We start from the raw sequence: 22999 nt of genomic DNA, 5'->3' as shown, positions 1-22999 counted from the left end.
GAGACAGAGCGGTTGGAAAGGTGACTGAGTCTGGCAGCCGTATTCAGGATGGACTGAAGCGGGGATAGCCAGCGGCGAGGCAGGCCAGTGAGGAGGGAGTTGCAGTAGTCGAGTCGTGATATGATAAGGGAGTGGATGAGCTGTTTAGTGGTTTCTGGGATTAGGAACGTGTGGATTTTGGCAATGTTGCGGAGGTGGAGTCTGCACGAGTTTGTTAAAGATTGGACTTGGGGCTGGAAGAATAGGTTTGAGTCCAGAATTACACCAAGTACTCTGGCCTGCGGGGCGGGTTTGATGGTGGCGTTATTCGATGTGATAGAGAAGTCAATGGGGGATGGTGTCAGGCTGGGGGGAAGACTAGGAGCTCGGTTTTGGAGAGGTTCAGTTTAAGGAAGTGGAGCGACATCCAGTCTGATATGTCGCTCAGCAGGTGACTGATTTTCCAGCAACTTAGGCCAAAAGTCAGCAAGTTCCCCTTCCTGGACCTCATGATGATCCGACATTGACCTCACAGCACTGCCTCAGAGCAAACAAGTCATAGGAAGGATCGTATTTATAATTCCTTGTCTGCAGATCTAAAACTCATCAAAACCAGTTCAGAGACCAAACAAACCCAACAGAGAAAAGGGGATTTCTGATCTGGAAGACAAGAGGGTCCCGGGACCTCAAATATGCATCAAACACTAAACAGTCCAAACTAAATGTCTTCCCATGGGGGGAGTAGTTCTTCAATGTCCAGCAACCCTCCTATTCCCCCCTCACATCCACATCCTATTATTGTGTGACCAATACCATCCAAATCATTCTTACTTTCATTTCCCAAAGTTATCCGTCTACAAGGAGACCTGTATAGATCACATGATGGCACCAATGAGGATGGAGGAGGACCGGAGTCACATGACTGAGAAGATACTAAACCTCACCCTGGAGATCATCTACCTGCTGACCGGAGAGGTGAGGAGGATTCTGGGAGGTCACATGACATCACTCTGATCTCTATTAATAAAACACAGACCTGACCGGAGAGGTGAGGATTCTGGGAGGTCACATGACATCACTCTCATCTCTATTAATAAAACACCGACCTGACCGGAGAGGTGAGGAGGATTCTGGGAGGTCACATGACATCACTCTCATCTCTATTAATAAAACACCGACCTGACCGGAGAGGTGAGGAGGATTCTGGGAGGTCACATGACATCACTCTTGTCTATTCTGGTCAATAGACCATTTTATTTTTGCACACATTTAGATGATGTCAGGTGGTTGATATTGTTTTATTTTTCTCCTGATCTGTAGGATTATGTTGTAAAGAAGAAGTCTAGTGGGGAGCCAATCTCAGGAGGATGGAGCAGAACCCAGAGCCTCACCATGGTGCCTCCATCTCATTCTCTGATAGCTGAGAGGGAGAAAGAGCAGAAGATTCTGGAACTGACCACCATGATGGTCCATCAGCTGACAGGAGAGGTGAGCGGTGCCGGGAATTCTGGGACATTCTCCAGTAACAGACAAGGGATGTGTCTGGATGGTGACTGTATCATTGTGTGTGTCAGGTTCCTATAAGGTGTCAGGGTGTCACTGTCTATTTCTCCATGGAGGAGTGGGAGTATTTAGAAGGACACAAGGATCTCTACAAGGACGTCATGATGGACAATCAGCAGACTTTGGGTTTTGTGAAGATTGTAAGGAAGGAATTTCCCCGGAATGAGACGATATTGAAGCTCACCCTGGAGATCCTCAGCCTGCTGACTGGAGAGGTGAGTGTAATGAAGGGGTTAACTCTGACTCGGCTGTACACTGGGAGGGATTCAGAGTCACTTGAAGTCTTCTGATGTTCTGTAATCAATAACGACATCCACACAAGTACTATGAATACATAAAGTGTCCGGACTCTATGAGATTTGGTTATAGCACAAGATGGCGGCATTGGTTATAGAAGAGAACAATCTCAGCTTTAGTCCAATCAGAGAGACCCATGATTACCAGCATGCCACGCCCACTGACCACTAAATCCATGGGTGACATTTCCTGGTGGGTCAGTGAGCCTTACTAGTAAACCATTAGTGACTATTATATGACTTCTAGAAGGAGCTATAAATCTGACCCCATTGTCATCGTATCATTGGATGGAGATGTCTGTCCTTTGCTGAGTCCGCACATTGTGGCCAATCCCTGGAGAATAAATCTAGAGCTGACCATAGAAGTGAGGGATTATGGGAGAGTGAGACTTATCTTTGTATCACACAGAACTGTACAGGAGTCATGAAGAAATCTACCGACAATGACACCAGAAGGAGATCTCATCGTATGACCACAAGATCCTCGAGAATCCAGAATCCCATCACCATCCCCCCACCTCCATCCCTGATCCCTACAAGACAGAAGACACAGAAGATTCTAGAAGTCACCAGAGAGATCACTGAGCTGCTGACAGGAGAGGTGAGCGGTGCCGGGAATTCTGGGACATTCTCCAGTAACAGACAAGGGATGTGTCTGGATGGTGACTGTATCATTGTGTGTGTCAGGTTCCTATAAGGTGTCAGGGTGTCACTGTCTATTTCTCCATGGAGGAGTGGGAGTATTTAGAAGGACACAAGGATCTCTACAAGGACGTCATGATGGACAATCAGCCGCCCCTCACATCACCGGGTAAGAGGAGACTTTATTGTAAAGGAGAGAGCAGTACGGAGGATCCACCTAGATCCCCCATCATCTGATGAACACATAGAAACAATGGATTCAGTCAGTGTGTGTGTTTCCTACAGATGGATCCAGTCATGGGAACCCACCAGAGAGATGTCCCCGTCCTCTGTATTCCCGGGATTCCACACAGGAAGGTCACACCATCCCTCATTGTTGCAAGGTTGGTGGGATTGAGCATCTAGAACATGGACTTGTGGAGATGATATGTGGAATTTGTATGTGACCTTAAATTTTACAGATGATATTTTCTCTCATTTCCTTGGTTTAGAGTGGAGATCCAATCGATATAGAATTTGAGGTGAAAGCAGAAGAAGAAGAGGCGTATGTGAGGGATGATCAGCAGTCTATGGAGGAGGATGGAATAACGGGGACATTTATAGAGGAGGACACTCCTACAGAGATCAGCACAGGTGGGTCATGAACACTAAATCCATTCCTCCACCCATACTGCTCACTGATTGGTCCAGAGTAGGGCGGGGACTGGGTGATATCAGCCTGTAATCCCCTGGTCACTTTCCTGAGCTGTGTTCCCCGTCCTGTATTCCTGGATTTCTCTCGGATAATCTTCCTTCTCTGTGCTGCAGACACAATTTATGTATCTAGACTGGATTTATGGAGGTTCTGGGGTTCAGCTGGCAGCAAAATGTTCATTTTCACCATAGACGTTACTAGACCTAGGCACCTGGGGTGTGTGATTTGGTACTTCTTCCCCATGCCCGGGTCTAGTAAGATCTCTGACAGAACATTTCTCCCAGGGTTCCTTGCTCTGTTATCTGCTGGCTGTGCCGGGTGGAGGGATATGTCTGTAGTGTCTCAGACCCAAGTCACTGAGTGCAGTCTCAGGAGATGGGAGGCAGCGGTGTGGGATCTCTGCAACTTGTCTACAGTAGACATTTAAAGTGGTTGTAATCCCTCCATATACCCAGTGCAGTGACTGGCCTCAGGTGATACACAGAGATAAAACAAATCCTACGTATGTTGCACCTTTTTATCTGTAGCAATCTTCTCTACAACTGTTCAAAGCCCAGAATGTAAACAGATTGTCTGAGAAGTCAGAAAAAAGAGACAGAGAGATAAAGTCACATTCTGCAGAGCTCAGTGAGGTGAGCTCTGAAAGATGATTGGAGGGAAGTTACACACCCCTTTCACACAGGAACAGAGCTGAGGCTGTCAATCACAGGCTGTGTGCTGGAGCTTCTCCCCTTTCACATTTCTTCTCTTGGTGTCAGGAAGACTTGTCAGAAGTGACTCAGCTGCTGATCGCAGAGGAAGGAGACAGCAGACAGAAATGGCTCTTATTGCTCTGGAGTGAGACAAGTACACACTGTAGAGGGATATGTTTGTTCATATTCCATGTCTGAGGGTTACAACCCCTGTAAGTGATCTCTGATTACTAAACACCAATTTGATGTGATCCTTACACTATTTATTAGTGTGGCCCCCCTTGTCCTGAATAGAGGTACTATGTGGGTTTAGTTTGTGGCTGGGCTGTACTTGGCTCAGGCTGATTGTATAGTTCTTCACTTGGTTTCTCCCTAAGTTTAGGTTGTCTTGTGATGTCTCACTGTGGCCAGTAGATGTCACTGCTATCACTGGACATAGGATGAGATTTCACCAACCAAACTAAAGGGATATTAAACCACAAATGTCCCATATTGCAGCTTACCAATCATTGGGTGTGGCGGCTGCATTCCTTTTCTTTGACTTTTTTCCCTGTTTTCACCTGGTGATCTGGCCAGTAAAACACACACCCCCTATCACAGCACCCCCACTGTGGAGACAGCAGCAGTCAGTCTGGGGGAGGGGAGTGTTAGATGTATTAGCAGATTTAAAAACAGTAACTAATTGAAGCCAAACTCCAGCTCACACTTCATAATCAGTTTCATCAAACAGAATTTTTTCCTTTTGGGTTAAAAGTTTTACATGAATAAATAAAAGCTGATCATTGTAAGCCCCCTGTCAGTGGTAAATGGTCTGCCTCATCCCTGGAACTGATACATTCTGCTGTAGAGTTTTTATAAAACAGATTTACTGGCTAGATCACCAGATGAATATAGAAGAAATCCTGAAAAATTAAAACTAATACTGTTTAGTCCTAACTTTTGTATCCTATATGGTAAGTTGTACATTACATATAGTGAAGGAAATGCATATTTGCTCCCCGGCTGATGCTGAATGTTCGCCCCTCACACAGAAATGATCGGTCTAACAATGGAATGTTCACCCCTCACACAGAAATGATCGGTCTAACAATGGAATGTTCGGTGTAACACTGAGAGACAGAATACAACAACAAATTCAGCAGAAATGCGTCTAACAAATGATGACGGATCTGCATGTTCATGAGGGAAAGAAGGATTTGATCCCCTATCATTCAGCAGGATTTCTTGCTCCCAGGTGTCTCTCATACAGGTAACAAGCTGAGATTAGAAGCAGTCTCTTAAAGGGAGTGCTGCTAATCTCATTGTGTTACCTGTATAAAAGACACCTGTCCACAGGAGAAATCAAATCATCAGATTCCAAACTCTCCACCATGGCAAAGTCCAAAGAGCTGTCCAAGGATGTCAGGGACAAGATGGTAGACCTACACAAGTCTGGACTGGGCTACCAAACTATGGCCAAGCAGCTTGGTGAGAAGGTGACAACAGTTGGGGCAATCATTCACAAATGGAAGAAACACAAAACAAGTGTCAGTCTCCCTAGGTCTGGTGCACCATGCAAGATCTCACCTCGTGGGGTGTCAATGATCATGAGAACAGTGAGGAATCATCCCAGAACTACACGTGAGGATCTTGTCAATGATCTCCAGGCAGCTGGGACCACCGTCACCAAGAAAACAATTGGTAACACACTACGCCGACAAGGACTGAAATCCTGCAGTGCCCGCAAGGTCCCTCTGCTCAAGAAAGCCCATGTCCAGGCCCGTCTGAAGTCTGCCACTGAACATCTGAATGATGCAGAGGAGGACTGGTGGGAAGTGTTGTGGTCAGATGAGACCAAAATCCAGCTCTTTGGCATCAACTCAACTCGCCGTGTTTGGAGGAGGAGGAATGCTGCCTATGACCCCAAGAACACCATCCCAACTGTGAAACGTGGTGGTGGAAACATTCTGCTTTGGGTGGGGGGTTTCTGCTAAGGGGACAGGACAACTGCACCGCATCAAAGGGATGATGGACGGGGCAATGTACCGTCTAATCTTGGGTGAGAACCTTCTTCCCTCAGCCAGGGCACTGAAAATGGGTGGTGGATGGGTGTTCCAGCATGACAATGACCCAAAACACACGGCCAAGGCAACAAAGGAGCGGCTCAAGAAGAAGCACATTAAGGCCCTGGAGTGGCCTAGCCAGTCTCCAGACCTTCATCCGATTGAAAATCTGTGGAGGGAGCTGAAAGTTTGAGTTACCAAATGTCAGCCACCAAACCTTAATGACTTGGAGAGGATCTGCCAAGAGGAGTGGGCCAAAATCCCTCCTGAGATGTGTGCAAACCTGGGGGCCAACTCCAGGAAACGTCTGACCTTTGTGATTGCCAACAAGGGATTTGCCACCAAGTACTAAGTCATGTTTTGTGAAGGGGATCAAATCCTTCTTTCCCTCATGAACATGCAGATCCGTCATCATTTGTTAGACGCATTTCTGCTGAATTTGTTGTTGTATTCTGTCTCTCAGTGTTACACCGAACATTCCATTGTTAGACCGATCATTTCTGTGTGAGGGGCGAACATTCAGCATCAGCAGGGGAGCAAATACACATTTCCTTCACTTTAGGCCTTAATTATTTTCCACCCTTTTCCTCCCAGCTGGACATTTTATATCGGATGATGTGATTGGAGCACAGACTTTTACATGGTGATAATAATGTGATAACATCCTCCAACTTTGGACCCTTAAACAGAAAGTGATAATGAGGGAGGAGTCAATACCCCAATGATGGTGGTCTTCAGGATCAGTCCAGTCTTCATCTTGGTTGTTCTCCCCCCATCCTCACTCTCTGACCTCTGGTGGGGCTCAGCCCCGCTGTTCTTCATGACTAAATCATGGACTAAATAAGGAAGTGCAGTACTTCTTGTGTTGGGAAGATGGCGATGAGTGATAGAGGGGGTGGGGACCCTCGTCCTATAATCCCCTCATCACTGTCCCTCCTATAAAAGACAGTTCTGGTTGTTTCCTCACTCTCTGACTAAGGTCCATGAATAAAGAAATGACCTGGTAGGAGATCAGAGGAGCCATTTCCTAGTTCCCTTGAGGGTGGAATTGTAAGCTCCTCAGAGACCAAGCTGCCTGATGTGGGCGGAGTCCTGGTTTGGGGGAACCAATCAGCTCCTGTCTAGTAATCCTCTTTGTATTTTAGTCCATGGCCGGGAGATGAGGAAAACCTCCGAGGATTGTCTCACTTTGTCTCCAGACTGGAAAGTAGAAGATGAGGACATCACACAGTATAGACCAGGAGAAAACCCGGCTCCCTCCAATGTCCATCCGGCACCACCCAGTGTAGATGGACCATCGGATTCCTCGTATCCTGAGGAACCTCAGACTGTGTGGGACCGGGCCGCCCTTCCAACAGGGAAGAACTTCTCCTGTCCTGAGTGCGGGAAATGTTTCTGTTATAAATCCCATCTTAATGTGCATAAAAGAACTCACAGGGGGGAGAAGCCGTATTCCTGTCCTGAGTGCGGGAAATGTTTCCGTTTTAAATGTCGTCTTAATGAGCATAAAACATCTCACACAGGAGAGAAGCCACATTCCTGTCCTGAGTGCGGGAAATGTTTTTCACAGAAGTGCAATCTTTCCAGACATCAGAGATCTCACAAGGGGGAGAAGCCATTTTCTTGTCCTGAGTGTGGGAAATGTTTTGTAGCAAAATCAGATCTTGTTAAGCATCAAAGATCTCACACAGGGAAAAGACCTTATATCTGTCCTAAGTGTAGAAAATGTTTCTCAGAGAAGTCTGATCTTTACAGACATCAGAGATCTCACACAGGGGAAAAGCCATATTCCTGTGCAGAGTGTGGGAAATGTTTTTCAGACAAGTCCAGTCTTTACAGACATCAGAGATTTCACACGGGGGAGAAGCCATATGCCTGTCCTGAGTGCGGGAAATGTTTTTCACTGAGGTTCCATGTTTACAGTCATCAGAGAACTCACACAGGGGAGAAGCCACTTTCCTGTTCTGAGTGCGGGAAATGTTTTTCTGATAAGTCCAGTCTTCGTATTCATCAGAGATTGCACACGGGGGAGAAACCATTTTCCTGTCCTGAATGTGGGAAATGTTTTTCAGAGAAGTCTAATCTTCACGCACATCAAAGATCTCACACGGGGGAGAAGCCATATGCTTGTCCTGAGTGTGGGAAATGTTTTTCACAGAAATCCAATCTTTACACACATCAGAGATCTCACACGGGGGAGAAGCCGTATGCCTGTTGTGAGTGTGGGAAATGTTTTTCAGTGAAGTCCAATCTTTACAAACATCAGAGATGTCACACGAGGGAGAAGCCACTTTCCTGTCCTGAGTGAGGGAAATGTTCCTCACTGTCCTGTCTTCCTGTACATCAGGGGTCCCACACAATCCTGGAGGTGTATTAGTGCCCTGAGTGCAGGAAATGTCTTCTAGATGAATGTTGCTGGACATCCCAGCTCTCATGTGGGGAAGAAGCACACCCTGATATACACCTCAGATATACTCCATGGCTGATCTTCATCATGGAAGAAACAGTTGATAAGGAGATCAGAGGTCCCCAAAGACATGGATGAAGTGTGGGACCGGGTTGGCTATTGATAGCAGCTCAGTGGTTAGCCCTTTTGCCTGGCAGTACTCGGGTCATTAGTTTGAATCCCAACCATGGCACCACCTGCCTGGAGTTTGCATGTTCTCCCTGTGCCTGCATGGGTCTCCTCCAGGTACTCCGGTTTCTTCCCACATGCCAAAGACATGCTGGTAGGTTTATTGGCTCCTGTCTTTATTGTCCCCTAGTATGTGTATGTATGAATGTGAGTTAGGGACCTTACATTGTACGCTCCTCGGGGGCGGGGACTGATGGGAATGAACAATTTATGTATAAATGGACAGTGCTATAGAAGTACCTGTAATAAATATGGAGTCATCGCCTTTCATTGGCTGAGTATATTTATGGTGGAAGCTTTCACAAACACTTAGAGGTTTAGTAAAAGAAAAAAAAAAAAGTTTGAAGAATGTGAGTGACATTCGCCCGGCCATGACGAATATTGGGCATACTTTATTTCATACTCTGATTCCTTTGGCTCCATCTAGTGGCCATAATGTGGTATTGTGCTGCTGTTATTGATTGCCGTATTTCAGGAAAAATCCCCCATTATGTCCAATAGATGGAGGGCAATGTTATTACCAGGCTGCAGCTAGGGGGAGCTCTAATGTCGCCCCAGCAGAGTGATCCCATCTAGCCCACATTAACCCTCTCACTGCCAGAGCTGTTTCTGCATGATTTTGCACACATGGGAAAATGCAGATTTTGGTCCTGAAGATGAGATAAACCCCCAAACATCTATTCTGTGACATCAGAGGCCCTGGAGAATAAAATGGTGGTGATTGTTAAGGTGTTCCCCGTACACAGACTCCCCTTCATATCCGCCTTTATTTCCTCCTTTCCCCCATTTTCTATGTTGGGATCTTTTCTACATCTGGGATCTTCCTGAACAATCGGATTTCTTCGTTTACTATTTCCTGAATGTTTTTTTTCTGCAATTTTGTTAAAAGTGAAATTCTAATAAAAATGTATTGAACAAAAACAAAATGGTGTGTGTGTGTGCAATGATGACAAAGCTGTGTATCCAGAAACGGCTGGTCGGTGACACTTCCATATACAGCCCAATGAAGTGACAAGGAAGCCCTAGAACCCTTTGGAGGAACCCTGGCTGAGAAAGGCTGGACTAGGCAGTCACATATCTCTGCCCCCCTTGCAGGGTTCCCAACCCTCCGGGACTTTTATTACTGACACAACATGAACATTTACTGACGGAGGACATGTTTTTACTGACATCCTGAAAAATGACAGAACTCCTGTTAGGATTATTATTATACAGTATTTATATAGCGCCAAAGGGTGTGCTCAGCGCTGTACAGTAGCAAGGGGGACAGGACATGAGACAAGACAGTAACAGTACAATACATGAGGGGATCGAGGGCCCTGCTCTTTGGAGCTTACAATCTAGGAGGGAGGGGAAGGTGGCACAGGAGGAGATGGCTGTGGGGGATGGAGTGGTGGGAGGAGTGGAGGAGGTTAGTTGTTAGGTGAGGTCGGGTGTTAGGTGAGAATGGGGTAGGCTTCCCTGAAGAGGAGGGTTTTCAGGGTGCGCCTGAAGGTGAGGAGGGTAGGCGACAGTCTGATGGATTGGGGTGGAGAGTTCCAGAGGATGGGGGAAGGCCTGGAGAAGTCCTGCAATCGGGCGTGGGAGGAGGAGACCAGGGAGCTAGAGAGTAGGAGGTCCTGTGAGGAGCGGTAGGGTAGTATTTGGGTATCAGGTCGGTTATGTAGTTTGGGGCGGCATTGTGAATGGCTTTGTAGGTCAGAGTTAGCAGTTTGAATTTGATGCGTTGCGCAACTGGGAGCCAATGAAGGGATTGGCAGAGGGGGGAGGCAGATGTGGAGCGGTTGGTGAGGTGGATGAGTCTGGCCGCTGAGTTCAGGATAGACTGGAGTGGGGATAGCGCTCGTTTGGGTAGGCCAGTGAGAAGGGAGTTGCAGTAGTCCAGGCGTGAGATGATGAGGGAGTGTACGAGTTGTTTGGTGGTGTCTGGGGTGAGGAATGTGCGTATCTTGGAGGTGTTGCGGAGGTGGAGTCTGCAAGATCTAGATAGCAGTTGGATGTGGGGTAGGAAGGAGAGGGGGGAGTCCAGGGTGACACCCAGGACTTTGGCGTGTGAGGTGGGAGAGATGGTGGCGTTGTTTGTAGTGATGGAGAAGATGGGGGGGCACGGGGTGGGGGGAAGACCAGGAGCTCGGTTTTGGATAGGTTAAGTTTGAGGAAGTGGAGCGACATCCAGTCTGATATGTTGTTTAGGAGGTGGGCAATGCGGGTGGAGAGTGAGGGGGTGAGGTGGGGGGTGGAGAGGTAAATTTGGGTGTCGTCGGCATAGAGGTGGTAATTGAAGCCGTGGGAGTGAATAAGTTTGCCAAGGGAGGAGGTATAGATGGAGAAGAGGAGGGGCCCGAGGACAGAGCCCTGGGGGACCCTGACAGAGAGGGGGAGGGAGGGGGAGGTGGCAGTGTTGTAGGTGACGCTGAAGGAGCGTTGGGAAAGGTAGGAGGAGAACCAGGAGAGAGCAGCGTCCTTGATGCCAAGGGAGTGCAGTTTGGCAAGGAGGAGGGGGTGGTCAACAGTGTTGAAGGCTGCAGAGAGGTTGAGGAGCAGGAGGATAGAATAGTGGCCATTGGCTTTGGCAGTTAGCAGGTCATTGGTGATTTTAAGTAGGGCGGTTTCGGTGGAGTGCAGGGGGCAGTAGCCGGACTATAGGGGGTCAAGGAGGTTGTTATCAGTGAGGTGGGCGCTTAGGCGATTGTAGACCAGGCGCTCAAGGAGCTTGGAAGTGAAGGGCAACAAGGATATGGGTCTAAGGTTGGTGGGGTCAAGGGAGGGTTTTTTGAGTATGGGGGTGATGTGTGTGTGCTTTAGAAGGGAGGGGAAGGTGCCAGTGGAGAGGGAGAGATTGAAGATGTGGGTGAGGGAGCGAATGATGGAGGGGGGGTGACTGGAGGAGCTGTGAGGGGACAGGGTCCAGGGGGCAGGTGGTAGGGCGGGCTTCAGTGAAGACCTTAGAGACCTCCTCGGGGGTAGTTGGGCTGAGGGAGCGAAGTGTTAGGGAGGTGATGATGTGCGGGGCATTAGGTATAGTGGGGGGTAGTGTGGCCATGAGGTCGGGGGAGGGGACGGTTGAGGTGTTGAAGAAGGGCGGGAGGCTGGGTGGAGATGTGGATTGCGAGTTGACAATGTCCTTACGGATTGCGACAATCTTGTTTTGGAAGTGATTGGCAATCTCGTGGGCGGTGAGTGAGGTGCTGGGTGGGGGTGGGGGGGAGAGAGCAGGGATTTGAAAGTGGAGAAGAGCCGGCGAGGACAGGTGGAGAGGGTGTTGATAAGGGTTATGAAATAGGCTTGCTTGGCGGCGTGGAGGGAGGTGGTGTAGGCGAGGTAGGCGGCTTTATAGAGGGAGAACGCGTGAGTGATCTGGTTTTGCGCCATAAGCACTCCAGTGCGCGACTGCGTCGTTTGAGACATTTTGTGTGGTCATTTTGCCAGGGTTGAAGCTGTGGAGATGGGTCGGGTCCAGATTGAGGAGGTTGCGGGTGATGGTTAGACGCTTCGGGGGGGGAGTTGAGGGAGGGGGAGATGGAGAATGTGAGGAGGTGGTGGTCAGAGAGGGAGAAGGGGGAATTAGTGAAGTCGTGGGGGGTGCAGAGGTGGGAGAAAATGAGGTCCAGGGTGTTTCTGTTGGAGTGGGTGGAGGACTGAGTGTGCTGTGTGAGTGCGAAGGAGGAGGTTAGGAGGAGGAGTTGGGAAGTCGCTGGGCTGTTGGCGTTGATCGGGATTTTGAAGTCGCCTAGAATGATGGTCGGTAGCTCAGAGGAGAGGAAGAAGGGAAGTCAGGCGGCAAAGTCGTCTAGGAAGGGGGATGCGGAACCAGGAGGCTGATAGATTACTGCAATCCTTAGGGGGGTGGGAGAGAAGAGCCAGATGCAGTGGGCCTCAAATGAGAAGGATAGGGAGGGGGGGGTTAGGGAGGACCTGGAAGGTGATCAGCGGTGGTAGGAGCATACCGACCCCTCCGCCTCTGCGTCCGCTTGGTCTGGGTGAGTGGGTCCAGACGAGGCCTCCATAGGAGAGGGCCGCAGGGGAGGCGGAGTCAGTGGCTGGGATCCAGGTTTCAGTGACCGCTAGGAGGGTGAGGGAGTGGGAGACAAAGAGGTCATGGATGGCGGTGAGCTTGTTGCAAACCGAACGGGTGTTCAGGAGTGCAACCGAGAGGGGAGGGGTGGATGTGGGGAGGAGGGGGACAGATATGAGATTGAGAGGGTTGCGGTTTTTGGCGTGAGTAGGGGGGTGCCGGATGGGGGAGTGGGGAGATGGAGGGTTAGGGTTCGGGGAGATGTCACTGGCGGTTAGGAGAAGGAGGAGGGTGAGGAAGGTGGCATGGGAACGGGAGGTGCAGGAGCGCGTGGGTCTGTTGGTGGTGGCATGTGGGTCGGTGGGGGAGTGGAGTATTAGGAGGAGGTGGTGAGAGCCATAGAGGGGGGAGGAAAGAAGTGAGGGTGCGATGTAGAGCTGTTTTGGGGGAGTAGGGGGGTAGAGGGAGGCAAGTTTGGGGATGGAGGAGAGAACGAGGAGGAGGAGTGCAGGTGGCATGTTAGGGTGGGCAGAATGCTGATCGGGTCAGATAGGAGGGAGGCTTCGGTCAGGACATGAGGATGGGGAGAGTCCGTTATGCCATGATGGAGTTCATCGGTGTCCAATCGTAGGAGGGGAGAGGGAGTGGTGGGCAGCTGGCTGGTTGCAGTCTGTGGGTGCTGTAGGCCAGCGTTCGTGGGTGTTGTGGCATGGCGTCGGTGGGCATAGTGGTGGATGAGCCGTGGGACATGGTGATTGGAGGTGTTGTAGGCCCCCCACATCAGGGGCGCTGGAGGCCCGGCGTCGGGAGGTGTTGAGTGCACAGCTTCGGGATGAGGGCCCGGCGTCAGGAGGTGTTGGGTCGCCGGAATTTCTCCAGAGGGATAGCGTGCTGGAGGGCAGGGTGGTGGGCTGGTAGTCCCTGGAGGGGTGATGGACTTGCAATCCCAGGTGGGATAGTAGCCTAGGGTCCTTGGTGGTTTGCAGTCCTTGGTGGGTAGTGGGTGCCCCTGTTTGAGTGATGGATATTGAATCCATATAACAGGACATGTGATCACTGACAATCCCCAGAACAAGCCATCTGCCTGGTTTACACCTAATAATTCAATCCATGGTGACCACAAATCAGCCCAACGCAGACACATGAAAACCAAGTTCTGCTCGGCATGCCATGGAGAGTAATGGGCACGGTCAGATTGGAGGGGCTTAGAAGAGGATGATGTCACAGACCCGCCCCCTGATCACCTACCTCTAAATGAAGAAAGCAGCTGATTGGGTGAGTACACAGGGCTGTATATGACATGTTCCTGACCACTGCACTCTGTACACAGGGCTGTATATGACATACTCCTGACCACTGTACTCTATACACAGGGCTGTATATGACATACTCCTGACCACTGTGCTCTGTACACAGGGCTGTATATGACATACTCCTGACCACTGCGCTCTATACACAGGGCTGTATATGACATTTTCCTGACCACTGCACTCTATACACAGGGCTGTATATGACATACTCCTGACACACTGCACTCTATACACAGGGCTGTATATGATATACTCCTGACCACTGCACTCTATACACAGGGCTGTATATGACATACTCCTGACACACTGCACTCTATACACAGGGCTGTATATGATATACTCCTGACCACTGCACTCTATACACAGGGCTGTATATGACATACTCCTGACCACTGCACTCTATACACAGGGCTGTATATGACATACTCCTGACCACTGCACTCTATGCTGATGACCTGGGAAGGCTCTCAATGTGTCATCTATGAACAATTTATGATGAAGACGTTTGTCACTCACAACACAATTTTGTTTTTTCATTCAATAAACTTTTTATTGTAATTATATTTTTAACAAGATTGTAATCATAGAATCAGGAAATAAAGGAAGGAATCTGATTGGTCAGGAAGATCCCTTGTCTGGAATGTGGGGGCGGAGTCATTATTATTGGTGTACAATACAATACACAACGTGTTCCATTATTATAACAAAGTATTGTAGAAAAGATCCCAACATAGAAAATGGGGGAAAGGAGGAAATAAAGGTGGATATGAAGGGGAATCTGTGTACGGGGAACACCTTAACAATCACCACCATTTTATTCTCCAGGGCCTCTGATGTCACAGAATAGATGTTTGGGGGTTTATCTCATCTTCAGGACCAAAATCTGCATTTTCCCATGTGTGCAAAATCATGCAGAAACAGCTCTGGCAGTGAGAGGGTTAATGTGGGCTAGATGGGACCACTCTGCTGGGGTGACATTAGAGCTCCCCCTAGCTGCAGCCTGGTAATAACATTGCTGGGAGGTCTCTTCATTTCTCTGCTCCATACTTCCCGTCTTTATAGAAACGTCTCCTGACATTTGGGGGTCTATTCATAGAATGTTTGTATAGCAATTCCCTCAGTGAGAGTTCATGTCCATTCCTCCTGTGTGAATGGGGAATGGTGAATGTTAGGAGTCTATTTGCTGAGCTGGATGAATATTTCCCATTGATTTCAAATGAAACATGTTGCCCTTGTACACTAGGTGGCGCTGATTACTATGATACTTAGCGCCATCTAAAGGCTGAATGAGGAATTTTGGGTTTTCTATCAATGGTTGGATTAATGATATGGTTTTATTTAATTTACGTTCTTCAACTCATAAATGTATGAGTGTCATCTCCGGTATTTGTATGACACCCCCCCTCACATAGCACACTAATAATATGTTGGGGGGGTGTGATCTCCGGTATTTGTATGACACCGCCCCTCACATAGTACACTAATAATACGTTGGGGGGGGGTGATCTCCGGTATTTGTATGACACCGCCCCTCACATAGCACACTAATAATATGTTGGGGGTGTGATCTCCGGTATTTGTATGACACCGCCCCTCACATAGTACACTAATAATATGTTGGGGGTGTGATCTCCGGTATTTGTATGACACCGCCCCTCACATAGTACACTAATAATATGTTGGGGGTGTGATCTCCGGTATTTGTATGACACCGCCCCTCACATAGTACACTAATAATATGTTGGGGGTGTGATCTCCGGTAATTGTATGACACCGCCCCTCACATAGCATGCTAATAATATGTTGGGGGGGTGTGATCTCCGGTATTTGTATGACACCACCCCTCACATAGTACACTAATAATATGTTGGGGGGGGGTGATCTCCGGTATTTGTATGACACCGCCCCTCACATAGTACACTAATAATATGTTGGGGGGGTGTGATCTCCGGTATTTGTATGACACCGCCCCTCACATAGCACACTAATAATATGTTGGGGGGGGTGATCTCCGGTATTTGTATGACACCGCCCCTCACATAGTACACTAATAATATGTTGGGGGTGTGATCTCCGGTATTTGTATGACACCGCCCCTCACATAGTACACCAATAATATGTTGGGGGGGGGTGATCTCCGGTATTTGTATGACACCGCCCCTCACATAGCACACTAATAATATGTTGGGGGGGGGTGATCTCCGGTATTTGTATGACACCGCCCCTCACATAGTACACTAATAATATGTTGGGGGGGTGTGATCTCCGGTATTTGTATGACACCACCCCTCACATAGTACACTAATAATATGTTGGGGGAGTTAAACGCAGATTCATTTTGTCTCAAAAACTTTTTTATGAGTTTGAAAACAAAAGCGGGAGATTCTAGGCCAGATCCCTCCAGACGGAAAAGTCAAGTTTAACGGTCCCTAAGATTAGGGGCTCGGATGGCTCTCTGGCTACTTCAAATGCAGATATAGCATCTCACTTTGAGCAATACTACAAAACATTATACAATCCTCCTCCGGAACGTCGCCCTTCCAAGGCCAAAAAGGCTAAAGCCACCTTGGTCTCTGACTTTCTTCACCTCTATAGCCCTTCCGCTTTACCTGAAGATACTGTTCAGGATTTGGAACATCACATCACGGTAGAGGAACTCTCCCGAGCTGTCAAGCAAATGAAACCTGGTAAAAGCCCGGGCCCCGATGGTTTTTTAGTAGCATATTACAAGGAGTTTATAGATATTCTGAGTGGGCTCTTCCTCTCTGCCTTCAACACCTTCTCTTCAACCCCCACGCAACATCATCGTCTTTTGGAGGCCTATATTACTGTTATTCCCAAAGAAGGTAAAGATGTGATGTTGGTTACCAATTATAGGCCCATTTCTCTTTTAAATGTGGACAATAAAATATATGCAAAGATTTTAGCCACCCGTCTCCTTCCCTTGTTACCCTCTCTGATTGATCTTGACCAAGTGGGCTTCATCCCAGGTAGGGAAGGGAGGGACAACACCATCAAGGCCCTCAACCTTCTCCACCGACTTCATAACTCTCACAGTCCCAGATTTTTTCTTTCCCTAGATGCCGAGAAGATATTTGATAGGGTGTCCTGGGATTACTTATGGGCATCCCTACAGGTGATTGGATTATGGGACATTATGCTCAATTTTATTATGGCACTATACTCTGGTCCAAAGGCACAAGTCCGTGTGAATAGGCATTTGTCCCACCCCTTCCCTCTCGGGAATGGAATGCGTCAAGGTTGCCCTCTCTCCCCACTTCTTTTTGTAATTTCATTAGAGCCATTGCTTCGTAAACTCCGCTTGAACCCGGATATCAGGGGTAGTTCTGTGGTGAATAAGGAATACAAACTTGCTGCTTACGCAGACGACATTCGTTTGTTTCTGACGGAGCCTCGGATTACCTTGCCCAACCTGCTTAAAGATTTGTCCTTTTTTCAATACATTTCGAATCTTAAAATGAATCATTCCAAATCCTATGCCTTAAACATTACTCTTCCTCCAGACCTGTTTTCCTTTTGTCAGTCACAGTTTCCATTTCGATGGGAAAGGAACTCCCTTACCTATCTGGGAATACAGCTTACGAGTAACCTCTCTGATCTTTACGTCAAAAATTTCCTTCCAATCCTTGGTGCCATCCGAGCAGACCTAACTAGGTGGCATCGCCCATGCTTCTCCTGGTTAGGTAGGGCGGCAATACTAAAAATGAATATCCTCCCGCGCCTCCTCTACCTATTTCAAACCTTACCTATCCATCTACCACCCGCCTTTTTTGTCTCATGCAGACGATTGTGCTCTCTCTTTCTCTGGAATCACAAGCACCCACGCCTAGCTTTCTCTCAACTTGTGCTCCCCAAATCCAAAGGAGAGATTGGACTACCAGACCTACAACTTTATCATTGGGCCTGCCATCTCACTAGGATAATCATTTGGAATATTCATTCTACCACCAAAGCGTGGGTCCAACTAGAACACTCCTACTCCTCCTCCCACTTAGCATCGATCCTGTGGATCCTGACCAAACACATTCCTCAAGACCTCCTCCTACATCCAATTATCGGACTTTCCCTTAGAATCTTCCGTTTAGCCTGTAAATCAGCCTCCAATTCGGACGCCCCCAACCCACTAACTTCTCTCCGCCTCAATCCAGTCTTTCCTCTAGGTATGCACAAGTCCTTTCCATCAGCACACTGGCCACATAGTCAAGTATTGGCGAACCATTTTTGTCACAAAGGTCAGCTGAAGTCTTGTTCTTCCTTGACAAGTATTATGGGAGATCACTCCTTCCCCTTCCGGGCTTATCTTCAAATTAGGCACTTTCTTCTCTCTCCCGCATATCGCCATAAATGGGTCCGCCCTCTCACCTCTTTTGAGTTAATCTGTTCAAAGGCCGAGACATGGAGGCATCTAGTGTCATGTACATATCTGCTCCTTCTTGGTGATAGAACCTCTGACTCTCTTCCGACCTGCCAAGCATGGAAAAGAGACTTAAACATTGACTTTTCTTCCTCTGAATGGGATCAGATCTTTACCTTTTCTCATAAGTGCTCCTTGAATGTTTCGACTCAAGAAAACAGATACAAGTTGGCGACACGTTGGTACAATACACCTTCTAGAATCCATCATTTTTATCCATCTAAACCTAGCACTTGCTGGAGATGTGGGGCTCCTGTTGGATCTCTTCTTCATATTTGGTGGGACTGCCCTATGGTTCAGCCCTTTTGGCAGGAGGTACATGGGATTACTTCCTCGGTATCTACCCTTGATATTGAGTTCTCTCCGGCCCAACTCCTCCACCACTCTACGTTTACCAAACGTCTATATTTCAAATCTCTGGCTATGCATATGCTCAATGTGGCTAAACTTTGCCTACCGGTCTTCTGGGGGTCTGTTCACCCCCCCACAGTGCGAGATTGGCTCATACGTCTATGTAGAATTGCTGAGATGGAACAGTTGATTGTTTCATCTCAGGACAACCCAACTAAATTTTCCCACACGTGGTCCTGCTGGACCCTCTTCCGAATGACCCCTGAATATCATTCTCTCATGGGCCTTGCTGTCTGACTCTGAACTCCCTCTGCATCCCATGATGTTTCTGGCATTACCTTCTCCCCTGTGTGAAATCTCTGATGTTTGAAAAGATGCAACTTCCGTGAAAAACATTTCCCGCACTCAGGACAGGATTACAGCTTCTCCACAATGTGAGATCTCTGATGTGTGTGAAGACTTGACTTCTGTGAAAAGCATTTCCCACACTCAGGACAGGAATATAGCTTTCTCCCTGTGTGAGATCTCTGATGTGTGGAAAGATGCAACTTCCGTAAAAAACATTTCCCACACTCAAGACAGGAATACATCTTCTCCCCTGCATAAGATCTCTGATGTTTGGAAAGATGTGACTTCCGTGAAAAACATTTCCCGCACTCAGGACAGGAATACGGCTTCTCACCAGTGTGAGATCTCTGATGTTTGTAAAGATTGGACTTTTCTGAAAAATATTTCCCGCACTCAGGACAGGAATACGGCTTCTCACCCGTGTGAGATCTCTGATGATTGTAAAGATTGGCCTTCTGTGAAAAACATTTCCCGCACTCAGGACAGGAATACGGTTTCTCCCCCGTGTGAGATCTTTTATGCACATTAAGATTGGATGTAGAACTGAAACATTTCCCGCACTCAGTACAGGAGAAGCTCTTTCTTGTTGGAAGGCTGGCCCGATCCCGCACAGTCTGAGATTCCTCAGGATACGAGGAATCCGATGGTCCATCTACACTGGGGGGTGTCGGATGGACATTGGAGGGAACCGGATTTTTTCTTGGACTATACTGTGTGATGTTGTCATCTTCAGGGCAAGAATGTTTCTTCTCCCCTGTGTGAGATCTTTTATGCTCATTTAGTTTCGATTTATAATGGAAACCCTTCCCGCACTCAGGACAGGAATATGGCTTCTCAGCTGTGTGACGCCTTTGATGTGTTTTAAGATTAGACTTTTGTGAAAAACATTTCCCGCACTCAGGACAGGAGTATGGTTTTTCACCTGTGTGAGATCTGTTATGCTCATTAAGATGGGATTTATAATAGAACCTCTTCCCGCACTCAGCACAGGAGAGCGTCTTCCCTTTTGGAAGGCCGGCCCGGTCCCGCACAGTCTGAGGTTCCTCAGGATACGAGGAATCCGATGGTCCATCTACACTGGGTGGTGCCGGATGGACATTGGAGGGAGCCGGGATTTTTCCTGGACTATACTGTGTGATGTCCTCATCTTCTACTTTCCAGTCTGGAGACAAAGTGAGACAATCCTCGGAGGTTTTCCTCATCTCCCGGCCATGGACTAAAATACAAAGACAAAGAGGATTACTAGACAGGAGCTGATTGGTTCCCCCAAACCAGGACTCCGCCCACACCAGGCAGCTTGGTCTCTGAGCAGCTTACAATTCCACCCTCAAGGGAACTAGGAAATGGCTCCTCTGATCTCCTACCAGGTCAGTTCTTTATTCATGGACCTTAGTCAGAGAGTGAGGAAACAACCAGAACTGTCTTTTATAGGAGGGACAGTGATGAGGGGATTATAGGACGAGGGTCGCCACCCCCTCTATCACTCATCGCCATCTTCCCAACACAAGAAGTACTGCACTTCCTTATTTAGTCCATGATTTAGTCATGAAGAACAGCGGGGCTGAGCCCCACCAGAGGTCAGAGAGTGAGGATGGGGGGAGAACAACCAAGATGAAGACTGGACTGCAGGGGTCAGGGGTATGTAATGTACAACATAGAGTATATAGTGCAGAGGTCAGGACTATGTAATGTACAACAGAGTATATAGTGCAGGGGTCAGAAGTATGCAAAGTGCAATATGAGTACTGACCCCTGCACTGTATAATTTATAATATTTGTATTCAGTAATCAGTGGAAGATTAAATGTTTACTGTAGACAAGTTGCAGAGATCCCACACCGCTGCCTCCCATCTCCTGAGACTGCACTCAGTGACTTGGGTCTGAGACACTACAGACATATCCCTCCACCCGGCACAGCCAGCACACCACAGAGCAAGGAACCCTGGGAGAATTGTACGGTCAGAGATCTTACTAGACCCGGGCATGGGGAAGGAGACTCAAACCATATGCCCCAGGGGCCTAGTTAGATTCTCTCCTGTGCTGAAAATCTACATTTTGCTGCCAGCTGAACCCCAGAATCCCCATAAATCCAGTCTAGATACATAAATTGTGTCTGCAGCACAGAGAAGGAAGATTATCCGAGAGAAATCCAGGAATACAGGACGGGGAACACAGCTCAGGAAAGTGACCAGGGGATTACAGGCTGATATCACCCAGTCCCCGCCCTACTCTGGACCAATCAGTGAGCAGTATGGGTGGAGGAATGGATTTAGTGTTCATGACCCACCTGTGCTGATCTCTGTAGGAGTGTCCTCCTCTATAAATGTCCCCGTTATTCCATCCTCCTCCATAGACTGCTGATCATCCCTCACATACGCCTCTTCTTCTTCTGCTTTCACCTCAAATTCTATATCGATTGGATCTCCACTCTAAATCAAGGAAATGAGAGAAAATATCATCTGTAAAATGTAAGATTTATGATTGTGACATCACACACAAAATCCACACATTGTCTCCCTTCACAGAAGCAGATCACATGTGATATGTCGGTACATTTCCCCTAAATACCGCATGCCATCCTGAAACTGTCCATTTCCTATCCCGTGTTGCGGTATTGACCACAAACACTGAACACGCTCAGTAAATACCGCATGAACAGGCGTTACATTCACAGAAGGAAATAAAGAATGAAATGCATGCGGTCATTAATTAGTGGTGGAGACATGCGGCATTCAGGAAATGTGTACTGCTTGGTAAAGAGTGGGCGGCCGCTGGCATCCTTAACAACCAGTAAACAACATGGTTGTTAGGGAGCGAGCGGCCGCTGCATCCTAACCAACCAATAAATCTAAAAAAAAGAATTACCGGCAATGAAATATTAAGAAAATGGCGTGGGGTCCCCCCCCTTTGGGGGGTCTAGTATGGATTTTGAGGGGGACCCCTTGCCAAAATGAAAGAAATACATACCAGACCCCTATCTGAGCATGCAGCCCAGCAGGTCAGGAATGGGGGGAATGAGCAAGCGACCCCCCCTCCTGAAACATACCAGGCCACGTGCCCTTAACATGCAGTGGATGCTCTGGGGCAGGGGGGCTTTGCTCCCCCAGAGCACCTTGTCCATGTTGATGGGGACAAGCGATTTTTCCCCACAACCCAGGCTAGTGGCTGTGGGGGTTTGCAGGCAGAGGACTTACAAAATATAACAAGGAGGCCCTCAGATCCCTCACCCCATGTGAATGAGTATGGGGTACATGGTACCCCTAATTATTCACCCCCAAAAAGTATTCTGTTAAAGACAGCAGGCAGTTTTTGACAAGTCCTTTATTAAAAAAGCAAAACTAAAGCAAAATGTCCCCCCGGTGTAGATCCATCATCAATCACGATGATCGCTGTCACCGCTGACTCGGAAAGAAAAGCTCTGCTCCCAATGAAGACTCCCCCCTGTCTGACAGCTCTGCTGCCTCCTGCCACTAAATATACTAAGGGACGGTGCCACTCGGTGATGTCACTGACCGGGGCATGTTGTATTGGTGACGTCACTGACCGGGGCATGTTGTATTGGTGACGTCACTGACCGGGGCATGTTGTATTGGTGACGTCACAAGAGGGCAAGGCCACCCAGTGATGTCACAGGGTGGTAGCGCTCCTTAGTTTATTTAGAAGTGGGAGGTGGCGGAGCTGTCAGACAGCAGGAGGAGAGCTTTGTTTTTTCTTTGAGTCAGCGATGACAGCGAGTATTGTGATTGGATCATCGATGGATCTACATCAGGGGGATATTGTTCTTTATTTTTGTTTTGTCAAAAATATCTTCAAGTGATTTTTTACACTACACTACAATGCCCAGGGTTGTGGGGAAGGGACCCCTGTCCCCATCAACATGGGGACAAGGTGCTTTTGGGAGGGCAGAGCGTCCCTGCCCTGAAGCACCCACCCAATGTTGAGGGTATGTGGCCTGGTATGGTTCAGGAGGAAGGTGGGCACTCACTAAGGGTCTGGT

General features: G+C 48.1%; 2 protein-coding genes across 2 annotated transcripts in view; one reads left to right on the top strand and one right to left on the bottom strand.

Moving 5' to 3' along the window:
- LOC149445490 (uncharacterized) overlaps positions 1–22999 on the bottom strand; it is an 82564-nt gene that overhangs the window by 29262 nt on the left and 30303 nt on the right. The gene's annotated exons all lie outside the window — the stretch shown is intronic.
- Positions 6932–22999, top strand: part of LOC149445491 (uncharacterized) — a 28790-nt gene continuing 12722 nt past the window's right edge. The window contains exon 1 of the mRNA XM_089653803.1: positions 6932–8169. Within this exon, the coding sequence (XP_089509929.1) occupies positions 6987–8169 (1183 nt within the window). The 5' untranslated portion in view covers positions 6932–6986. The remainder of the gene's footprint in view (positions 8170–22999) is intronic.

Source organism: Staurois parvus, unplaced genomic scaffold, assembly GCF_062004578.1.
Source record: "Staurois parvus isolate SC_StPar_1 unplaced genomic scaffold, SC_StPar_1.0 ptg000720l, whole genome shotgun sequence".
Classification (NCBI taxonomy): domain Eukaryota; kingdom Metazoa; phylum Chordata; class Amphibia; order Anura; family Ranidae; genus Staurois; species Staurois parvus.
This window is presented reverse-complemented; position numbering and strand designations above follow the sequence as displayed.